General features: G+C 39.4%; 1 protein-coding gene across 3 annotated transcripts in view; it reads left to right on the plus strand.

Annotated features, from left to right (window-relative positions):
• Positions 1-18255, plus strand: part of PRDM10 (PR/SET domain 10) — an 85558-nt gene that overhangs the window by 23042 nt on the left and 44261 nt on the right. For 2 of the 3 annotated variants that reach the window (XM_059930036.1, XM_059930037.1), the window contains exons 2-4: positions 4670-4851; positions 7235-7399; positions 9665-9724. In XM_059930036.1, coding sequence (XP_059786019.1) covers positions 4783-4851; positions 7235-7399; positions 9665-9724 — 294 coding nt within the window. In that variant the 5' untranslated portion in view covers positions 4670-4782. Of the gene's footprint in view, positions 1-4669; positions 4852-7234; positions 7400-9664; positions 9725-16931; positions 17004-18255 lie in introns of all 3 variants that reach the window. The other variant, XM_059930038.1, reaches the window with a different exon arrangement.

An 18255-nucleotide genomic window follows, 5' to 3' on the forward strand; every position in this document is an offset into this window, starting at 1 on the left:
ACAGGGTTCTATAAATTGTGCAGTTAAAAAAGTAGTAATAAAAAAGGAAATAAAATATGACAAGCCTTGCCATGAAGAAAGTTCAGGTACAGGGCATTGGTTATTTGATAAATTGCTAGGTTTATAAAACTACGAGGACTTCCCTGCATTGGCAGGCGGACTCTTAACCACTGCGCCACCAGGGAAGCCGTTTTAATTTAATTTAATTTTTTTTGGCTGTGCTGGGTCTTCGTTGCTGCCCGCGGGCTTTCTCTAGTTGTGGTAAGCGGGGGCTACTCTTCGTTGCGGTGCGCGGGCTTCTTATTGCAGTGGCTTCTCTTGTTGCGGAGCACGAGCTCTAGGCACGCGGACTTCAGTAGTTGTGGCACGCGGGCTCAGTAGTTGTGGCTCACGTGCTCTAGAGCGCAGGCTCAGTAGTTGCGGCACATGGGTTTAGTTGCCCTGCAGCATGTGGGATCTTCCTGGACCACTGCTCGAACCGGTGTCCCCTGCATTGGCAGGTGGATTCTTAGCCACTGGACCACCAGGGAAGTCCAAGAGTTTTCACCATCTTGGGCTTCTTTATGTGCTAACAGTATTCTAAAATTATTGGGAGCTGACACTGTGGGCAGTATTTCACATCCATATTGCTAAATTTTACTAGCAGGCTTTCCTATGTGTCGATGAACTGTTCTGTTATTTTGCTCCCATCTGCCAAGTAGTTATTTTCTTTTTTTCTCCCCCTTTATCCTTGCCTTCTGCAGTCTCTGGTATTTTATGTCATGTAATGTGTACTTCCTTATTTTGGTAAGATTAGGATAAAGGTATTTCAGTCTAGAGTAAATATCCTGTCCCTTCCCATCTCTTCTTTCTTGTTCCTATTCATCCTTGAAGATTCACCTTCTCTGAGAAGTCATCCCTGGACACCCCCATTGGGATCAGGTGTCTTCTTCTCTCTTCCCCCTGCGACCGATCTGTACAAATGATCAAGGACGAGCCACACGACAGATCTAGAGTTACTCATATTCCTTGACCTGAAGGAACTTCGAGTTGAGATGGGGAGGCAGACATTTAGACAGAAAAATGCAATATGATCGAACCTTTTTTTAAAATCTAATACGTGAGTGTTTATCATGGAGCAGGCATTGTGCTAAGCATTTTATGTGCATTATTTCATGTTCTGTCAATAACCTTATGATCCCCATTTTACAGAGAAGGAGAGGGATTTAGAGACTGTCCTTGCTTTGCCTGAAGTCAGTTAAGTCACAGAATTGCTACCGAAATCGCACGCTAGGCACAGGGAGAGGACAGCCCCAGTGCTGGAGTTCAGAAACTAACAGTTACTCTACAGTCATACAGCCACTGTAACTGACTCCAAATTATCCCTCAAAGACTTCAAAAGAATTCAAGATATAGCACATTGTATGTCCAAATGCATTCATCACAAAAGATTAAAAATAACCTGTTTATCAACACAAGATTAAATACATTATGATATATTCATATAATGAAATGATGCAGCTGTAATAAAGAATGAGGAAATGCTATATGGATATGGAACAATGTAAAGGGTATGATATTATATGGAATAAATAAGGTTTAAAAGAGATGCTGCTTTGTATAGAATCAATAGCATGCTGCCGTGTGTGGCTGCAAGAGGCGTGGAGTGTTTGAATTTTGCTTGTATATGCATAAAGTATCTTTGGAAGAATAGATAACAAATTGATGGTATGGGTTGATTCTGAAGAATTGATAAGGGATTCCAGGTAGAGAGAAATAATAAGCACCTTTCTAGAAATGAAAACAAATAAGAAAGGCACTCTGGGCTGGTGTGTTTCCAGAGCGTGAGGGGTGAGCCTGCCTGGATCCTCGCTGCGTCCCTGTGTGCACTTGAGTGATTGTGCAATTGACAAACTAAGCTGAAAAAAAAAAAATCTCAAATTCCTGTATGGGAAAAGCACAACATCTCTTCTGTGGTATTAATTCCTGTTGAAAATACATGTCCTGAATCTAACCATGAAGAGACATCAGGCAAACTCAAATTGCGGGACCTTCTGAAAAACAAATGGCCTCTGCATTTCCAAAATGTCAAGGTCGTGGAGAGCTAGGAGAGACTGGGGACTGTTCCCGATCCGAGGGGACAGACGGGACGTGTCCGCGGGACGCACTGTGTGCGATGCCAGATTGGATCCTGGGCCAGAAAAAGAGGGGTTTCCTTCTCTGCAAAGGACGGTAATCAGACAATTGGCAGAAGTTGAATGTGGTCTGTAAATTAGGTAATAGTACGATTTTCATGTTAACGTCCTGATTGTGATAGTACTGTGGTTATGTGAGAAAATGTCCTGTTTTTAGGAAACAGGCACTTAAGAATTTAGTAGTAAAGGGGCTTTGTGTCTGCAACTTACTCTCAAATAGTTCAAGTTAAAAAGACAAAAGAGAGAGAGGGAGAGAGAAGGAGAGAGAATAATAAAGTAAGCATGGTAAAATGTTACCGTTTGGGGAACCTGAGTGAAGAAGTACAGGAATTCTTTGTACTATTTATGCTGCTTTTCTGTCTGAAATTATTAAAAAATAAAAAAATTTTAAAAAGCACTTCTGATGTGGAACATTTTATGATTTTGTAATACTGAGCCTTTTATGTCCTTTTGTACAATTTTGTGATTTTCTTCCTATAGATCTTTATATTGTTGGTGACATTTATTCCTAGGTTTCTTAATATTTTTGTTCCTTTTTAAAAAAATATAAGTTTTGTTGAGGCATAATTCACATACTGTGCAACTCACCCTGACCATCTTTTTATGTATGCTTAAACAGTACCATTATATAGGAAGGCATGCTTTTTTTTTTTAAAGACAGCTTTATGGGGTATAATTTACACATGGTGAAATGCACATATTTTAATTGAATAGGTTGATGACTTTTGACACATGAATTCCCTATGTAACCACTCCCCAGTCTAGATACAGGATAGAGAACATTTCTATTTCTCCAGAGAGTCTGCTCCCAGCCCCTTTGCTTATACAGTCACCTGTTGGCGACACGGGCATCTTTTCCAGGACCCTCCGGTGTGTGCAGGGCGAGTGTGTGTGTGGTGGGGTGCCTTCGGGCGGGGGTGAGGATGGTAGCGTTGCCGCCGAGCAGTCTCCCAGGCTGTTTGGACGTGGCTTTTCTGTATCCCAGACTTAGGCCCTGACATTGGGTGTTCCAGTTTCTTTTCTTTCTTCTATGGGCCTTATTCTGGTTCAGAGGTTGGAGCATGTGTAGCCTAAGAATGTTTCTCAGCTTATTTCCATTAACAATGGAGAAAATTCTGGCTGGGTTCTGGGTAATGGTTTTTCTTTTCTTTTTTTTTTTTTTAAAGAGATGTGCAATTTATTCATTTGTATTTATTTTTAAAAATTTTTGGCCACACCCCGAGGCATCTGGGATCTTAGTTCCCTGACCAGGGATTGAACCCACGCCCCCTGCATTGAAAGGCAGAGTCTTAACCACGGGACCACCAGCGCAGTCCCTGGGCAGTGGTCTTTCTTACCTTTAGTTGAATGGTGTTCTGAACAGTTTGGCCTTTCCTGTCTATTCTGCTACTTAATGGGCTGGTGGGAGGAGGTGTATCAGGCCTGGCTGCCCCGTTAAACAGCAGATCTCATGTGACCTTTAAAATGTCAGTGTTTTATCATCATCAGAAGGGAAGATTGATTAAAACATCTATTTTGGAAAATAGTAATGTTTCGAGATGTAGATTTTGTGCACATTGATGTTTAGTTGATGTTTGATTTGCTCACTCAACACCCCTGTATGGACCCAATGGGAAACAAAGTTTATATTTGTATTCACCAAATTGTGGCCCAGAAAATTCAGCTCCCTCCGCCTGCCATTTTTTCCTCGTTTTGTGACTTTTATTATTCTGCTGTTCATTTTGAGTTGGTGGTATAGGAAGTCAGTGTCTAAACAAGTGTGCAGGGACTTCCCTGGTGGTCCAGTGGGAAAGAGTCAGCTTCCAATGCAGGGGACTTGGGTTCGATCCCTGGTTGGGGAACTAAGATCCCACATGCCTCGGGGCAACTAGGCCCGCATGCCACAACTACTGAGCTCTCGCGCCTCAACTAGAGAGCCCGAGTGCCACAAATTACAGAGCCCACGCACCACAACTGGAGAAGAGAAAACCTGCACTCCACAGCTAGAGAGAAGCCTGAGTGCCGCAACAAAGAGCCTGTGTGCCACAACGAAAAGATCCTGCATGCCTCAATAAAGATCCCGCATGCCTCAATAAAGATCCCGTGTGCCTGCAACTAAGATCTGACACAACCTAAATAAATAAATAAATAAATAAAATATTTTAAACAAGTGTGCAAGGGAGGGACGCGCTGGCTGAGCAGCAGCGAGTCTCGGTTGTGAACCCAGCACGTGCCTGCGTTTAGCATCTGGGGGCCTCGTCCTCCTCAGGAGAACTAAGAGGACTGCCGTCAGCATTTGTGATGAAGCTTCCATCCACCTAACTTGTGCCCAGAGCAGAGCAAGTATGCAATACATTGCATCATTATTCCAAATAATTTCTTCATTTTTACCTTTTTGCCCATGTGTGTAACCTTTCACAAAGCTTTTTTTTTTTTCCTTTTTGTGGTTGAAACTGTAATTTATTAAAATGCATTCATTTATTTAAAGTCTTGGGTCCTTTTCTCTCTTTTTTCAGGCACGTTGCAGAGAGGCCTTTTTGTCCTTGATGAACACTCGCGGGGTAGGCAGATGACTGTCCTTCACCCCGAGCTGCTCTAGGTGCCCAGGACGCTGTCCAGCAAGGAGAGGATGGATTCCAAAGATGAAAGCTCACACGTGTGGCCTCCAGCTGCAGAGCATGAGGAGAATGCCACACAGGTGAAGAGTGGTCTTCCAGCTGGGCCTTGACAGCAGTTTTTTAGTTGGTACAGTTTGCTGACAGCTAGAGAAATAGCGGCGCCCGTACAGTGATGAGTGGTTGGGAGGAAGCTGGCTTGCAGAACTGGTGCCGAAGGAACGGGCAGCGTTTCAGCGCTTCGGACGCTCCAGCCACATGGGTCGCTGTGACTTTGAGGAGCTACATACCACTCATGGCTTCTCTGCCTTTCCCTATCTCATTGTCATAGTGCATTTCACTGCTCCGTTTTGTTTCATGGTATTGGTGCTGAAAGCTTCAAACTGGAGGTTTTCTTTATGTTATCCTGGAAAGGGTTTTGTTTCTTCATGTGTAGTGAAGTACTAAAGGTATGCCTATAAAGTGAGTGGCTTTTCCTTTTCTTCTCAAATTCAGGATGTAAACCTCTAATTGAAAGTTGTCCCACTGAATCCACAGCTCGGGAGGTTAGTCGCTTATCCAGATGCTGCTGTAACGAGTGATCTCTGCCTTTCAAATTGCTATCCTAACCAGCCACACGTTCTTTTGACTATTCTTAGCAAAGGCGGACCTCTGCATTTTTGGTATGCATTTGAATTTTGAGAAGAGTCAGCATTCATAGGGAGCCGTGTTTACGTGTGACCAAAGTATAAAACTCCATTTTAAAGCATTATAATATATATGTAATTTTAATTTAATTTCTGTCAAATTATCTAACCATAGTATTATTACCAAAATCAGAAAATTAACATTGAAACCTTTAAATATACACATTTTATTTAATTTAAGCAATATAACAAATTTACAATACATAAAATTGATCATCTGGTATGATTTGAAAGTCTGAGTTTGAATACTGAGCAAAAAAGTTCCAGAGATGCTTCCAGCAGAATAATTGAGAATGCTGTTTTGGTTCTCATGGAAACTATTTGGAAGGCTACTTTCATGTAGCTATATAGTTTGGTGTATTTTGTTTATAAACAAAAATGTAGTTCGTTAATAAATAGGGTCCACATTTGTGGGTAACCAGATGGTAGACGGCAGAGCTTAGCATCCTTTATTGCACCCCTCCTCCCAGTGTTCCTTCTCCCAACCAGGAATTCTGATTTAGCCGAGTACTGGGTGTTGAAGAGTTTGGCTAACTCTTAAGGAAATTTTTTTTTTTTTCTTTTTTAAGCACTGAAACTAGTTCAAGATTTTGATGTCAATGAACAAATCTAAACTCACAAAATTATTTTGCAGCACTTAAAACTGCGCAAATATCTTAGAAGCCTAAGTCTTGTATGGATGCAAACTGTATCTTCATGGACAAAGCAGATTTATGTAGAAGCTGGACTAAGCGCTTAGTATAGAAGTGGAGGTTTGTTTTACTTATGTGGTGCTTGACTGCATGGGGTCTCCAGTTTTCTTTCTGGGGATTGAATTAGCTTATGTCATCTTCTGGATCTACTATTCTCCACTGGAAAAAAACTGAAATAAAAAAGTTAGGTCTAAAGCCAAGACAGTGTAAGAGTAAGGAATCTGACCTAACTTCAATAGCTAACTTCAATATCAGCACATAAACGATTTCTCTCCCAAATGTGTTCTTTGACCATCTGCTTTGTACCTTCAATATCAGATACTAGGCTGTATGCCAGCCTTCAAGAACCTCCAAAGCTGACTACTCAGAAAGCACTTTACAGAATCCAGTTTCTGCTTTAGTTCTTGGTAGATAGAAAATTATTTCCCCTGATGACAACTGAAATAGTTGTCCAAAACCCCTTAAAAGTACTTTCTTAGAATTTTTTGTATTTTTACCTAGCTGGAAAGGAAGAGTTCTGTTACGTTCACCGAGTCAGCAAACGTTTACCAGCTCGCCTCCCGAACGGCCTTGGAGTATGAAGGAATTTGTAGGAAAGAAAGTGACCTTGTTTTAATGTGTTTGCCAAAAGGCACTGTTAGTTATAAAGTAGAATTCTTATGATGTGTTGAAAGCAATTGGCTTTTGAGTCTTGACATATTTTTTCACATTACAAACAATTTGTATTTTGTAGTTCAGTAATGTTGTCAGCCAGGCATCTTCTGTCACATTTTCAGGGTCAGTGAACCACCCTGTCAGTACTCCCCGAAAGAGATACCTGCATTGGACATTTGAGGCAAAGGGAACTTTAAATCGGTTGCCTAATATTGAGCAATAAATCAGTGACAAGGTCCTCGGATCCTGTTGCCAAGTCACTAACTCAGCATAGATGAAGGCGTATCAGTTGAGTTCTCCTTTCAGTGGGGATCTTTTAGAAATGCAAGTGTGTAATGTTCTCGGTCAGTCCTGCGTCTTTGTGAGACAGGTTTTGTTCCACAAGGGTGGTTGCTACATACTTGCTGGTTATTTTTTTTTTTTTTTTGCCCCAGGTGCATTTTGTTCCAGACGCTGGAACTGTGGCCCAGATTGTCTACACCGATGACCAGGTCCGTCCACCACAGCAGGTGGTGTACACGGCAGATGGTTCCTCTTACGCGTCAGTGGATGGTCCGGAGCACACGCTGGTCTACATCCATCCGGTGGAAGCTGCGCAGGCACGTGGAGGACGATGGTTTATAGTTTGTTTGTCAATCAGTTAATTCGCCAATTACTTAGGTTTACTCTCTGCCAGTCACTGTGCTATTTGCTGGTGATGCAGGAAATATTCATATAAGATTTATGCTCTCAAGGAGCTTATAACCACCTGGGCAGAGGAAGATATGGTTTATTTATTTAAATTAAATGTAATAAGGAGTTAGAGCACTAACCTCGAATGAGTTCTTTCCCCAACTGACTATTGATATTGATTTTTTTTTTAAATTATAGATTTATTTATTTTTGGCTGCGTTGGGTCTTCATTGCTGCGCCCGGGCTTTCTCTAGTTGCAGCCAGCAAGGGCTACTCTGTGTTGCGGTGCGCGGGCTTCTCATTGCAGTGGCTTCTCTTGCTGTGGAGCACGGGCTCTAGGTGCTTGGGCTTCAGTAGTTGTGGCTCACGGGCTCAGTAGTTGTGGCTCGTGGGCTCTAGAGCCCAGGCTCAGTAGTTGTGGCGCACGGGCTCAGTTGCTCCGCGGCATGTGGGATCTTCCTGGACCAGGGCTCGAACCTGTGTCCCCTGCATTGGCAGGTGGATTCTTAACCATTGCGCCACCAGGGAAGTTCCTGATTGATTTTATTAACAAGATTATCAGCTTTTACTTTTCCTAAGGTATCAACAACCAGGCCAAACATGGTTACTTAATCAAGACAGATCAGTGAAAACATGCAGATTATTTCAGTTAAACGAGGGATCCTACTAGCTTATTAACTGCTATTTACTAATAACTTACTGATGTGTAGAACTGTAATAGAAGCGCAGGTAAAAACTGTACAATTACAGCTACTTTCATTTTTTTGCCAGTGACTCTGAATATTAGTTTACAAATGCATGACACGAATATTCCCCAATATATAAATGTTAGTTTGTATGGGACTTCCCTGGTGGTCCAGTGGGTAAGACTCCACGCTCTCAATGCAGGGGGTCTGGGTTCGATCCCTGGTCAGGGAACTAGATCCCGCATGCATGCCGCAACTAAGAGTCCGCATGCTGCAACTGAAAAGATCCCGTGTGCCACAACTAAGACCTGGCGCAGCCAAAATAAATAAATATTTAAAAAAAAACAATGTTAGTTTGTATTGTTAGCACTTTACAGTGTACAAAGCACTTTTAAACATATTAAAAGAGAAATCAGTTCCATGGTTTATAGTAGGATCCTGGTAATAAAAATTTGCCCTCATGCAATATTTAATCAAGAGACTCAAATCACTCCCAAGAAAACATGGGACCCACCTAATAAATACCTTTCAAATCCACATAAAGATGAAATTGCCTAATAGTCAGATGATACTTTTGGAATGTCCCTTCTTTGTTTTAGCCCCCTAGCTGTATTAAAATAAGTGCATGTAGATTATGTGAAGAATGTCCTGTGACCAACTTTTGGTTCATTACTGTGTTACTAAATGTCTGAATTATGATAATTTTTTTTATTGTCAAATATAAGAAATCTGACACTGGCTGAAATTCTCTTTTACAGTTCTCTGGAATCAACACTTAACCTTAGTTCTTATGCCCATAGGTTTGCTAAAGCCTCAGGCAAATTAAAGTCTCTCGGAAAGAATACTTTTCTGGACTGGAGATTTTCTGTGATACCCTGGCTAAGATCATTTTGAAGATTTTCCTTCTCTATTTATCTTTGCTGCACCATGACCCAAATTATGTGTTTATAATCAGAACTTTTAAAATTATGATTTTACTGGCTTTTATCCAAAAAAGAATCCGTGGAACATTAAATTCAATTTATTTTCCTTCTACTTCTCTTGTGATAATGAGTGTGCATTTATATTTGAAAGAGTTGTAATCCTTGGGTATACAGTACTCTTCTATTTGCCGGTATATCTCCAACTATTTTCATTTAATTGCAAGTCTACCCCTGTGATAGAGTGTTACGTGTTGAATGCATGCCCCCTTGTTCATGGCATGCCTTTTTAATTAACTGTGACATTCAGTCTCAGGAGAGGCTTTGCTTTAGAGTAAACTCCTGAAGTATGAAGTATGTTAGCCAATAGAGATGGTTAGCTTTTACAATCTCTTTGGAGCCATCTGAATGAAAGGCTTTAGCAACATGTAAGATGACTATCTTTATCTTCTTTGTTAATGAAAGATTATTACTAGCTATTTGGTAGTTAACTCTCAGGAATTGGTGCTTAGCAGTAGTATAATTTTTCCTGTGTAGATGAGCTGTCTAACGATCTATTGATAAGTTTTTGTTGTTGTTTGTTTAGACGCTGTTTACAGACCCAGGCCAGGTAGCTTATGTCCAACAGGATGCTACAGCTCAACAGGTAATGCATTGCTTTTTTGCCTTTTTGTTGATTGTGGATAATACTGAAGTTACCCTTCCCTGGAATGCCCCCAACCCTCTGTACTGTGCATTCTCTGGGTGTCTATTTCTCATGTGTTTAGAATATTCTCAATGTCCGTTAATGAAAACAAAGCAGAACATGACACTAACACACTCCAACCAGTATATATTGCAATAGCGTGGTAATAAAAAAATGATTTGTCAGGGAAATTTAAGCATTAAATTAAAATAAGCATATCAACTGGATATTGGTTCAAGTTCCAAAGAGTAATCCTGAGTTTCAAAAGTGTCTATGGAAACTGGGAAACACTTTAGTACTTGGTCTTTTTTTAAAATTATTGAATTATAGCTGATATACAATGTTGTGTTAGTTTCTGGTGTACAGCAAAGTGATTCAGTTATATATATAATATATAATATATATATTCTTTTTTCATATTCTTTTCCATTATGGTTTATTACAGGATATTGAATATAGTTCCATGTGCTATACAGTAGGACCTTGTTGTTTATCTATTTTATATATAGTAGTTTGTATCTGCTAATCCCAAACTTCTAATTTATCTCTCCCTCTCCTTTCCCCTTTGGTAACCGTAAGTTTGTTCTCTTTGTTTGTGTATCTGTTTCTGTTTTGTAAATAAGTTCATTTGTATCATATTTTAGATTCCACATACAAGTGATATCATATGATATTTGTCTTTCTCTTTCTGACTTACTTAGTATGACAATCTATTTTTAAATATTAGGGAAAAATTCCTGCTTAAATTACATATATATTTAGTGGCAACCTTCCTCATTCTACTTTCAGAGAATTGAGATTCTTCTTGGTTTTCTTTCCTTTTATCTATATTTCTAATATATCCTACTTGACTTTGAGGGACTTCTTCGTTATTTTCCTCCAGGTTGCAAAAGTGATAAGGAAGGTGCAGAAGCTAGATATTGTCAGTCTTACCCTCAAGGGAATGTGAATCCAAATAGTTTTATTTTCATGTTGGCTAGTATGACTGTTATTTAGCTATACCACTGAGTGTCATGAGTAATTATCAAGTAAATTCTCATTAGTAAGCACTTTCTGCTTTTAACATTTTTTAGTAGGTGATTTGGAAACTTGCGTTTTAAAATTTGGAAAATGAACAGTAATTGTGTTGATATTATTTATGAAATCTAGCAAGAATTAGGAGTCTTCCTAATATCAGTCATGGTTGAATTTATTCCTGATTGGTAGTGACCTACAATTTTGTGGGTCTGCCGTCTTGAATGAGAACTTGTCTTAGCCCATCTGGGCCGCTATAACAGAGTGCCATACACTGGGTGGCTTACAAGCAACAGAAACTTATTTCTCACAGTTCTGGAGGCTGGGAAGTCCAAGACCAAGGTGCCAATAGATTTGTTATCTGGTGAGAGCCCTCTTCCTGTTCACAGATGGCTGTGCCCTCACATGGCAGAAGGGGTGAGGCTGCTCTCTGGGGTCTTGTATAAGGGCACTAATCCCATTCATGGGGGCTCTACCCTCATGACCTAATCACCTCTCAGAGGCCCCACCTCCTAACACCGTCACAATGGGGATTAGGTTTTGACATATGTATAAACTTCGGGGAGACAAAAATGTTCTGTAGCAGAGTTACTATTTTATTTTAGTAATTTTGTACTAATTAAGTTTACACTTGATAAAACAAATCATGTCCATTTCTGTGAATATTTATTGATTCCACCAAGCAAGCAATGGATAGATTTAATTCATTTTTACAACTTGGCAGGAGAAAAATAAAATTAAATGCCTTTGTGTTTCATAGATGATTAATTCATTCACTAATATTTGGAGTAATGTTTTTTTTTCATAAAAAGTTGAAGTAATACAAAACAAAAGAGAAGTACATTAAAAAGCCCAAACAAACAAATTCTGCCCAGGAGCATCCTCATTAATTTACAATTGGTAACTATTATTCTAGACTTCCTTCCAGATATAAAACAGACAAAGATAAACAAGCAGGGGAAAATTGTGCCCTAAATGCTGTTATTAATCTAAATACTTTAAACTTAAATTTACTTGAGTGTAGTAGAAGGAAAGCGAATGGAGGTGAACCTGAAAGATGTTGGAGTCCTCACGGTTTCCTAACCGGCCTTGGGCTCCGGTCCCCTGTGTCCTCAGCTCTTACTGTGATGACCTGACATCAGCACACTGACACTTCCTCCCCCTCCTCCCCTCCCCCACTGTTTGGTGTTAGTTGCATTATTATTGTAACTAATGTATTTATGTTCTGTTCAGTAACCACAGCTATTTAGAATTTTGCTCCATTATCTCCTGGCATTTAATTTATACAAATCTTGAGTCTAATTTTGATTATTTTCCTCATTCCTTTTCTATCTTAATGCCTGTTTGAGTCTTTCTTTATCCTTGAAGTTTTTCTTTTTTTTTTTTTTTTTTTTATTTTTTTATTATTTATTTATTTATTTTTGGCTGTGTTGGGTCTTCGTTTCTGTGCAAGGGCTTTCTCTAATTGCGGCAAGCAGGGGCCACTCTTCATCGCAGTGCGTGGGCCTCTCACTATCGCGGCCTCTCTTGTTGCGGAGCACAGGCTCCAGATGCACAGGCTCAGTAGTTGTGGCTCACGGGCCCAGCTGCTCCGCGGCATGTGGGATCTTCCCAGACCAGGGCTCGAACCCGTGTCCCCTGCATTAGTAGGCAGATTCTCAACCACTGCGCCACCAGGGAAGCCCTGAAGTTTTTCTTTTAAGTCTAATGACTTCACCAGCATATGAATCAGAATTCCCTAGGACAGAGTGTGTCCTTTTCATGTATAGGTTAAGACTCTGTTTCGGGAACATTTTCATCTATTAGGTTTTTGAAGATCTATTCAGTTTCATTTGATATGTTCACTTTTCCAGGAATATCAGTGTGAGTATATTGACTCTGCTTTCTATATCTAACATTCTCTCTGTGATCATTTTTATATCTATTCTTTTCCATGTTATTTGTGTAATGTCCTTTATGTCCCCCATATTTCCTTACTGTTTTTTAAACTTTCTAATTAAATTATAACATACATATGGAAAAGTGCAAAAACTTATAAGCAATAGTGCAATGATATATCACGAAGTGAACACTTTCTGTAACCAACACCCAGATTAAATAATAGAACATTACCATCTCCTAAAAGCCATCCTCACGCTCTCTCCTAATCACTTCTCCTTCCCTTCTCCTCAAAGGTCACACTCTCCTGCCTGCTGGCACTGTAGACTGGTTTTCCATGGTTTTGAACTTTATATGAACAGAATACCTTAGTATGGTTTCCTTTTTGTCTTTTTTTTTTTTTTTTAATTTTTATTTTGGCCTTGCCACTCAGCTTGCGGGATCTCAGTTTCCCGATCAGGGACTGAACCCAGGCCACGGCAGTGAAAGCTCCAAATCCTAACCACTAGACCACCAGGGAAGTCCCAGTAGGTTCTTGTTGGTTATCTATTTTAAATTTTTTTTTTTTTTTTTTTTTTAATTAATTTTATTTTTGGCTGTGTTGGGTCTTCGTTTCTGTGCGAGGGCTTTCTCCAGTTGTGGCAAGTGGGGGCCACTCTTCATCGCGGTGCGTGGGCCTCTCACTGTCACGGCCTCTCTTGCCGTGGAGCACAGGCTCCAGATGCGCAAGCTCAGTAGGTGTGGCTCACGGGCCTAGTTGCTCCGCAGCATGTGGGATCTTCCCAGACCAGGGCTCGAACCCGTGTCCCCTGCATTGGCAGGCGGATTCTTAACCACTGCGCCACCAGGGAAGCCCTGGTTATCTATTTTATATGTCATAGTATCCTTGAGTTTTAAATAAAAGTTGAAAATTGTCTTCTAGGTAGAGGTTTTTTGATAGATTTATTCCTAGATATTTGGTGTCTTTTGATGGTATTGTAAATTATGGTATGATTTTTTTAAATTTTATTTTCTAAGTTCTATTTCTGATTTTCTTGATAAATAGTCAGGTTGTCTATGATTACTGACATTTTTACTTCTTTCCAATATAAGGAAAAAAATCCCAAACTGGATTTTTTCCTTCTTCCTGATATAAGCATAAAAAATCCAAAGCTGGATTTTTTCCTTCCAGTTTTATTGAGATATAATTGACATATAGCACTGTATTATAAGTTCAAGGTGTATGGCATAATGATTTGACTTACCTACATCGTGCAATGATTGCCATAATAAGTTTAGTGAACATCTGTCATCTCCAAACGTAAACAAATAGAAAAAAATTTTTTTGTTGCTGATGAGAACTCTTAGGATTTACTCTCTTAACAAGTTTCACATATAGCACACAGCAGTGTTCATTATATCTATTGTGTTGTGCATTACATCCCTAGGACTTATTTATCTTGTAACTGGAAGTTTTACCCTTTGACCACCTTCCTCCAATCCCCCCTCCCCCATCCACCACCTCTGGTAACCACAAGGAGCATCTCTTTTTCTATGAGTTTGTATGTTCGTTTTTGAAGTATAATTGACCTACAATACTGTGTTAGTTCCTGTTGCACAACATAATGATTTTTTTCTATACATTTCATACATTCCACGATGTCTAGTTATGATATGTCACCATACAAGGATATTACTCACTGACTGTATTCCCCACACTGTACATTTCATACCCATGACTCACTTATTTTGCAACTAGAAGTTTGTACCTCTTAATCTGCCTCACCTATTTCTTTCCTTCCCCCACCCTCCGATACTCTGGTAACCAACTGTTTGTTCTTTGTCTATAACTCTGTTTCTGTTTTGTTATGTTTGCTCACTTACATCTTTTATTTTTTATTTCTTCTTTTGTCCCCCCTTGGTCTGCTGGCTAGGATCTCCAATACATTATTGAACAGAGGTGGTGCTAGTAGGTTTGTAGGTTTCTCATTTTCCTTCCTGATCACAGAGGAAAAACTTTCACTACTTTACTATTAAGAATGACGTTTAGTGCAGGATTTTCTTTTCTTTTTTTTGGCTGCACTGTATGTCTTGGCCTACGGATCTTAGTTCCCCGACCAGGGATCGAACCCGCGCCGTCTGCAGTGGAAGCGCAGAGTCTTAACCACTGGACTGCTGGGAAGTCCCTAGTGCAGGATTGTTATAAAAAGAACACATTGATTAAGAAAGCTCCCTTTGTTTATAGTTTTTAATGCATGTTTATTATTGATTGATGTTGATTATTACTCATGGATGTTGATTTTTATCAAATGCTCCTTTTGAATCTGTTGAGATTTTTCTCTTTACTGTTAATAAGGTAGATTATATTAATTGATATTTAAAAGTTAATCCAGCCTCGCATTCTGTAATAAACTCTATTTGATCCTTTTCATATATGTCTGGATTTGGATTTGGTCTGCTAATATTTTGTTTGGGGTTTTATATGTTTATTCAATAGTTCATTGTATTTTAGCCAGTGTATCTGATATTTTTTTTCTTTTAAAGTAGCTTTCATCTTGATATTTTTTTCTTTTAATAACATCCTGAAAAGCTACATCATCATTTTTGTTGGCTGTATAGTATTCTATTATGGGGATGTACTATTATTTATATTCTCCATCTATTGTTTTATATGTAGGTTCTTTCTTTCTTTCTTTCTTTTTTGCTACTATAAAGAACATTCTCACAGATGTCATATCAGATTATTTCCTTAGAATAAATTCCCCAAAGAAAAATGATAGAGACTAAAGGTATTCATATTTTAAATTATTTAAGAACCAAGATTTTTGTGAAAGTGAAAAAAGTACAAATATAAAAATCAAACACTTTAAATAAAAAGTTAGACTCCTAAATTTGAATTAGAATATCAGTATGAACTCATGACTTTTTTTTCTCTTAAAAAACATGTTTTCTAGTTCTGGCCACTGAAAAGATTTAGATGAAGTCATCAGTCCAGTAGCAATGATCCTATGTGGTCTCTAAATACAGTTTTCCAATAAAAGGAATCAGGGCTACTTAGAAAAATGACAGATTCTAGCCCTGGGGCAGAAAATGTACAAGATGTGCCTGAAACATCTTGTCTTATCAGAATGCAAGGAAGCGAGTAAAAACTTCTCTTCTGGGGTCCTGGGAAGGAACTCAAGATCTAACTCGAAGGGGCCAAATGGGACAATTTGACTCATAAAAAAGGAAAAATATCTACAGTAGATTGAAACACATTAAATATATTTAAAATCCACAAGTTCGTACTGATATGAAAAGAAATAACTCTTTGGTCACTCTTTGAGGCTGCTAGGGGACCACCACATTATAAGGAAAAGTGGTAAATGGCCGGAAAGAATCCAGCCTTTCCCCCCGAGTGTCCTCAGGTAAACAATCACTTGATGAGGGAAATTTCATTATAGAGGCATCTAACTAATAAAGAAAGGGGGGATGACTGGCTTAGAGTCTCACCATTTTTCATCTCCTATGATCAGAAAAAAGCTGATGAGGCACTTTGTAGTGAACGGATCCACTTACCCCTCTGAACATTGTCAATGTCATTAAAAGGAGAGAACATTCATTACAGGGTTCCTGGTGTTGTGTACCTCCTCTTGACATACAGCACTATATTTTTCCACATAAGAGGTATTCCTCCCCCAAAATTGAACCTGAATCTGATCGAGTCTCTAGATTTCACTGCCAACTAATAGGAAGCACAGTAAACAAAATGGAACAAGTTACAAGACACACAAGGATGCAGTTAGCACCATCTAGACTGCGGAAAGCAGACAAATTGCAGAGGAAAAGAAGAGAAATGGAACTTACAGATTAAAAGAGACTTCAGAGACATAGCAGTCAGATGCAGCACGTAGACCTTGTTTGGGTCCTGATTTGAACAAACCAAGTGTAAAAAAAAATTATGAGACAATTGGGGAGATCCTAGCAATAACTGGATATTTGATGATGTTAAGGAATGATTATTTTTTAGGTATGATAATAAATAAAATATAAAAGTCCTTTTCTTGTAGAGATATCCACTGAACTACTTAGAGATGAAAATATATAATGTTTGAAGTTTGCTTCAAAACAATCGAGTGAGGGGGAAAGTGGGCGGGAGAACAGTTGAAGGAAGGTGAGCTCTGAGTTGATAATTGTTGAAGCCGAGTGATGGGTACATAACATGTATTATACTATTCTCTCTATTTGATATAGGTTTGAAATTTGTCATTATAAATGGGAAAGTCATTTTGATAGGACTTTCTAAATTGCTTTTCAGATGCTGAAAAAGTTTACATTCTCACCAACAGTGTATGAGATCGCCCATTTCCACACGCCCTTGCCACATTGGGTATTTGCATTCTTTGAATATTTTGCCAATCTGATAAGCAAAGTGGTATTTTGTTGCTTTAATTTTAAGGTATCATTTTAATTAGAGGTTTTGTTGCCATTTGCACCTCAGAGGGCCCTTCATCTTCTCCAGTCTCCAGAAACAATCTGCCTGTTTATGTTTTGTACAAAAGAAAAGTTGTCCTCAGCTCTGTGAACCCAGCATTACAGGCAGGACAGCCATTGCCTTAGCATCTGTCTTTATTGCAGTTTCCTTTCAACCAGCACGGTTTTTATTTCTGGCTATAACACCTCAGTGATTATCAGTTTATTTCACGACCTGGATAGATTCTGGATAGAAAGTTAGCGTGAGGGTTTAACATAGATGATGGGTGGGGTTTTTTTTTTAATCCTTAGCAAAAAGGTTCCTGTTTTTTCAGTTGTCTGTAGTGGTGGCAAAATCCATTTGAAGCCTTTTTCATATACGCATTCCCTCGTCCGTAAGGAAGGCGAGGGACTCTCCAGACCTAGAAGCACAGTCTCCGCTTTGTTTCTGAAAAGGAACATGTGTAGCTCCCCACACACTGAGAGGAAAATATGCTGCCCTCATAATTGGTCTCAGTAGGAACCGGGAGCATTCTGTTGTGTTTGCTGCTGTCCAGTGTAGTTTCATGTTTCACTCTCGGATAAATTGTATCCTGAAGTGCATTATGTCGTTTCAGAAATAACTACTGAGAGTGATGTTAAGTGGGAAGGAGAAAGTATACCACGAGTTTAACAAATTCCTTTTCCTCTCGCCATGCTTTATTGTGCGTGACAAAATGCACGGGCGTAAACTATTTTTATTACTAATCTTTTCCTCTAACTGAAGTTGGCACCACGGCTCCCCGCCCTGCTGTTGCCTCAGGAGCAGGTGTGTTACCTTGTTGCTCCGGTACTCACGGTGTGTGTGCTGTTTACCTTCTCCTTGAATCCACTCAAGTCCGCAGGGGCCATTGTGATGTGGTAGAAAAGCAGGGCAGAGTCAGAATGTGGATTTCATCTCTGCCACTTAGGAGCTGGGTGGTAAAGTGATCCGGCCTCAAAGGAATTTAGATACATGCCTGGCACGCAGTAAATGTCAGTTGAATTTGAATTATTAATGAAACAAATCTGTAACACATGCCTACTGTGTGTTAAGGTCCATGCCATCTGAAATACACAGTTCTCACCTACAAATGATTATCCTCCCCGCTTTCCATCCCTTTTCGACGGTCACTTGCATGATTCTGGTA

The sequence above is a fragment of the Balaenoptera ricei genome, chromosome 8 (assembly GCF_028023285.1).
Source record: "Balaenoptera ricei isolate mBalRic1 chromosome 8, mBalRic1.hap2, whole genome shotgun sequence".
Lineage (NCBI taxonomy): Eukaryota > Metazoa > Chordata > Mammalia > Artiodactyla > Balaenopteridae > Balaenoptera > Balaenoptera ricei.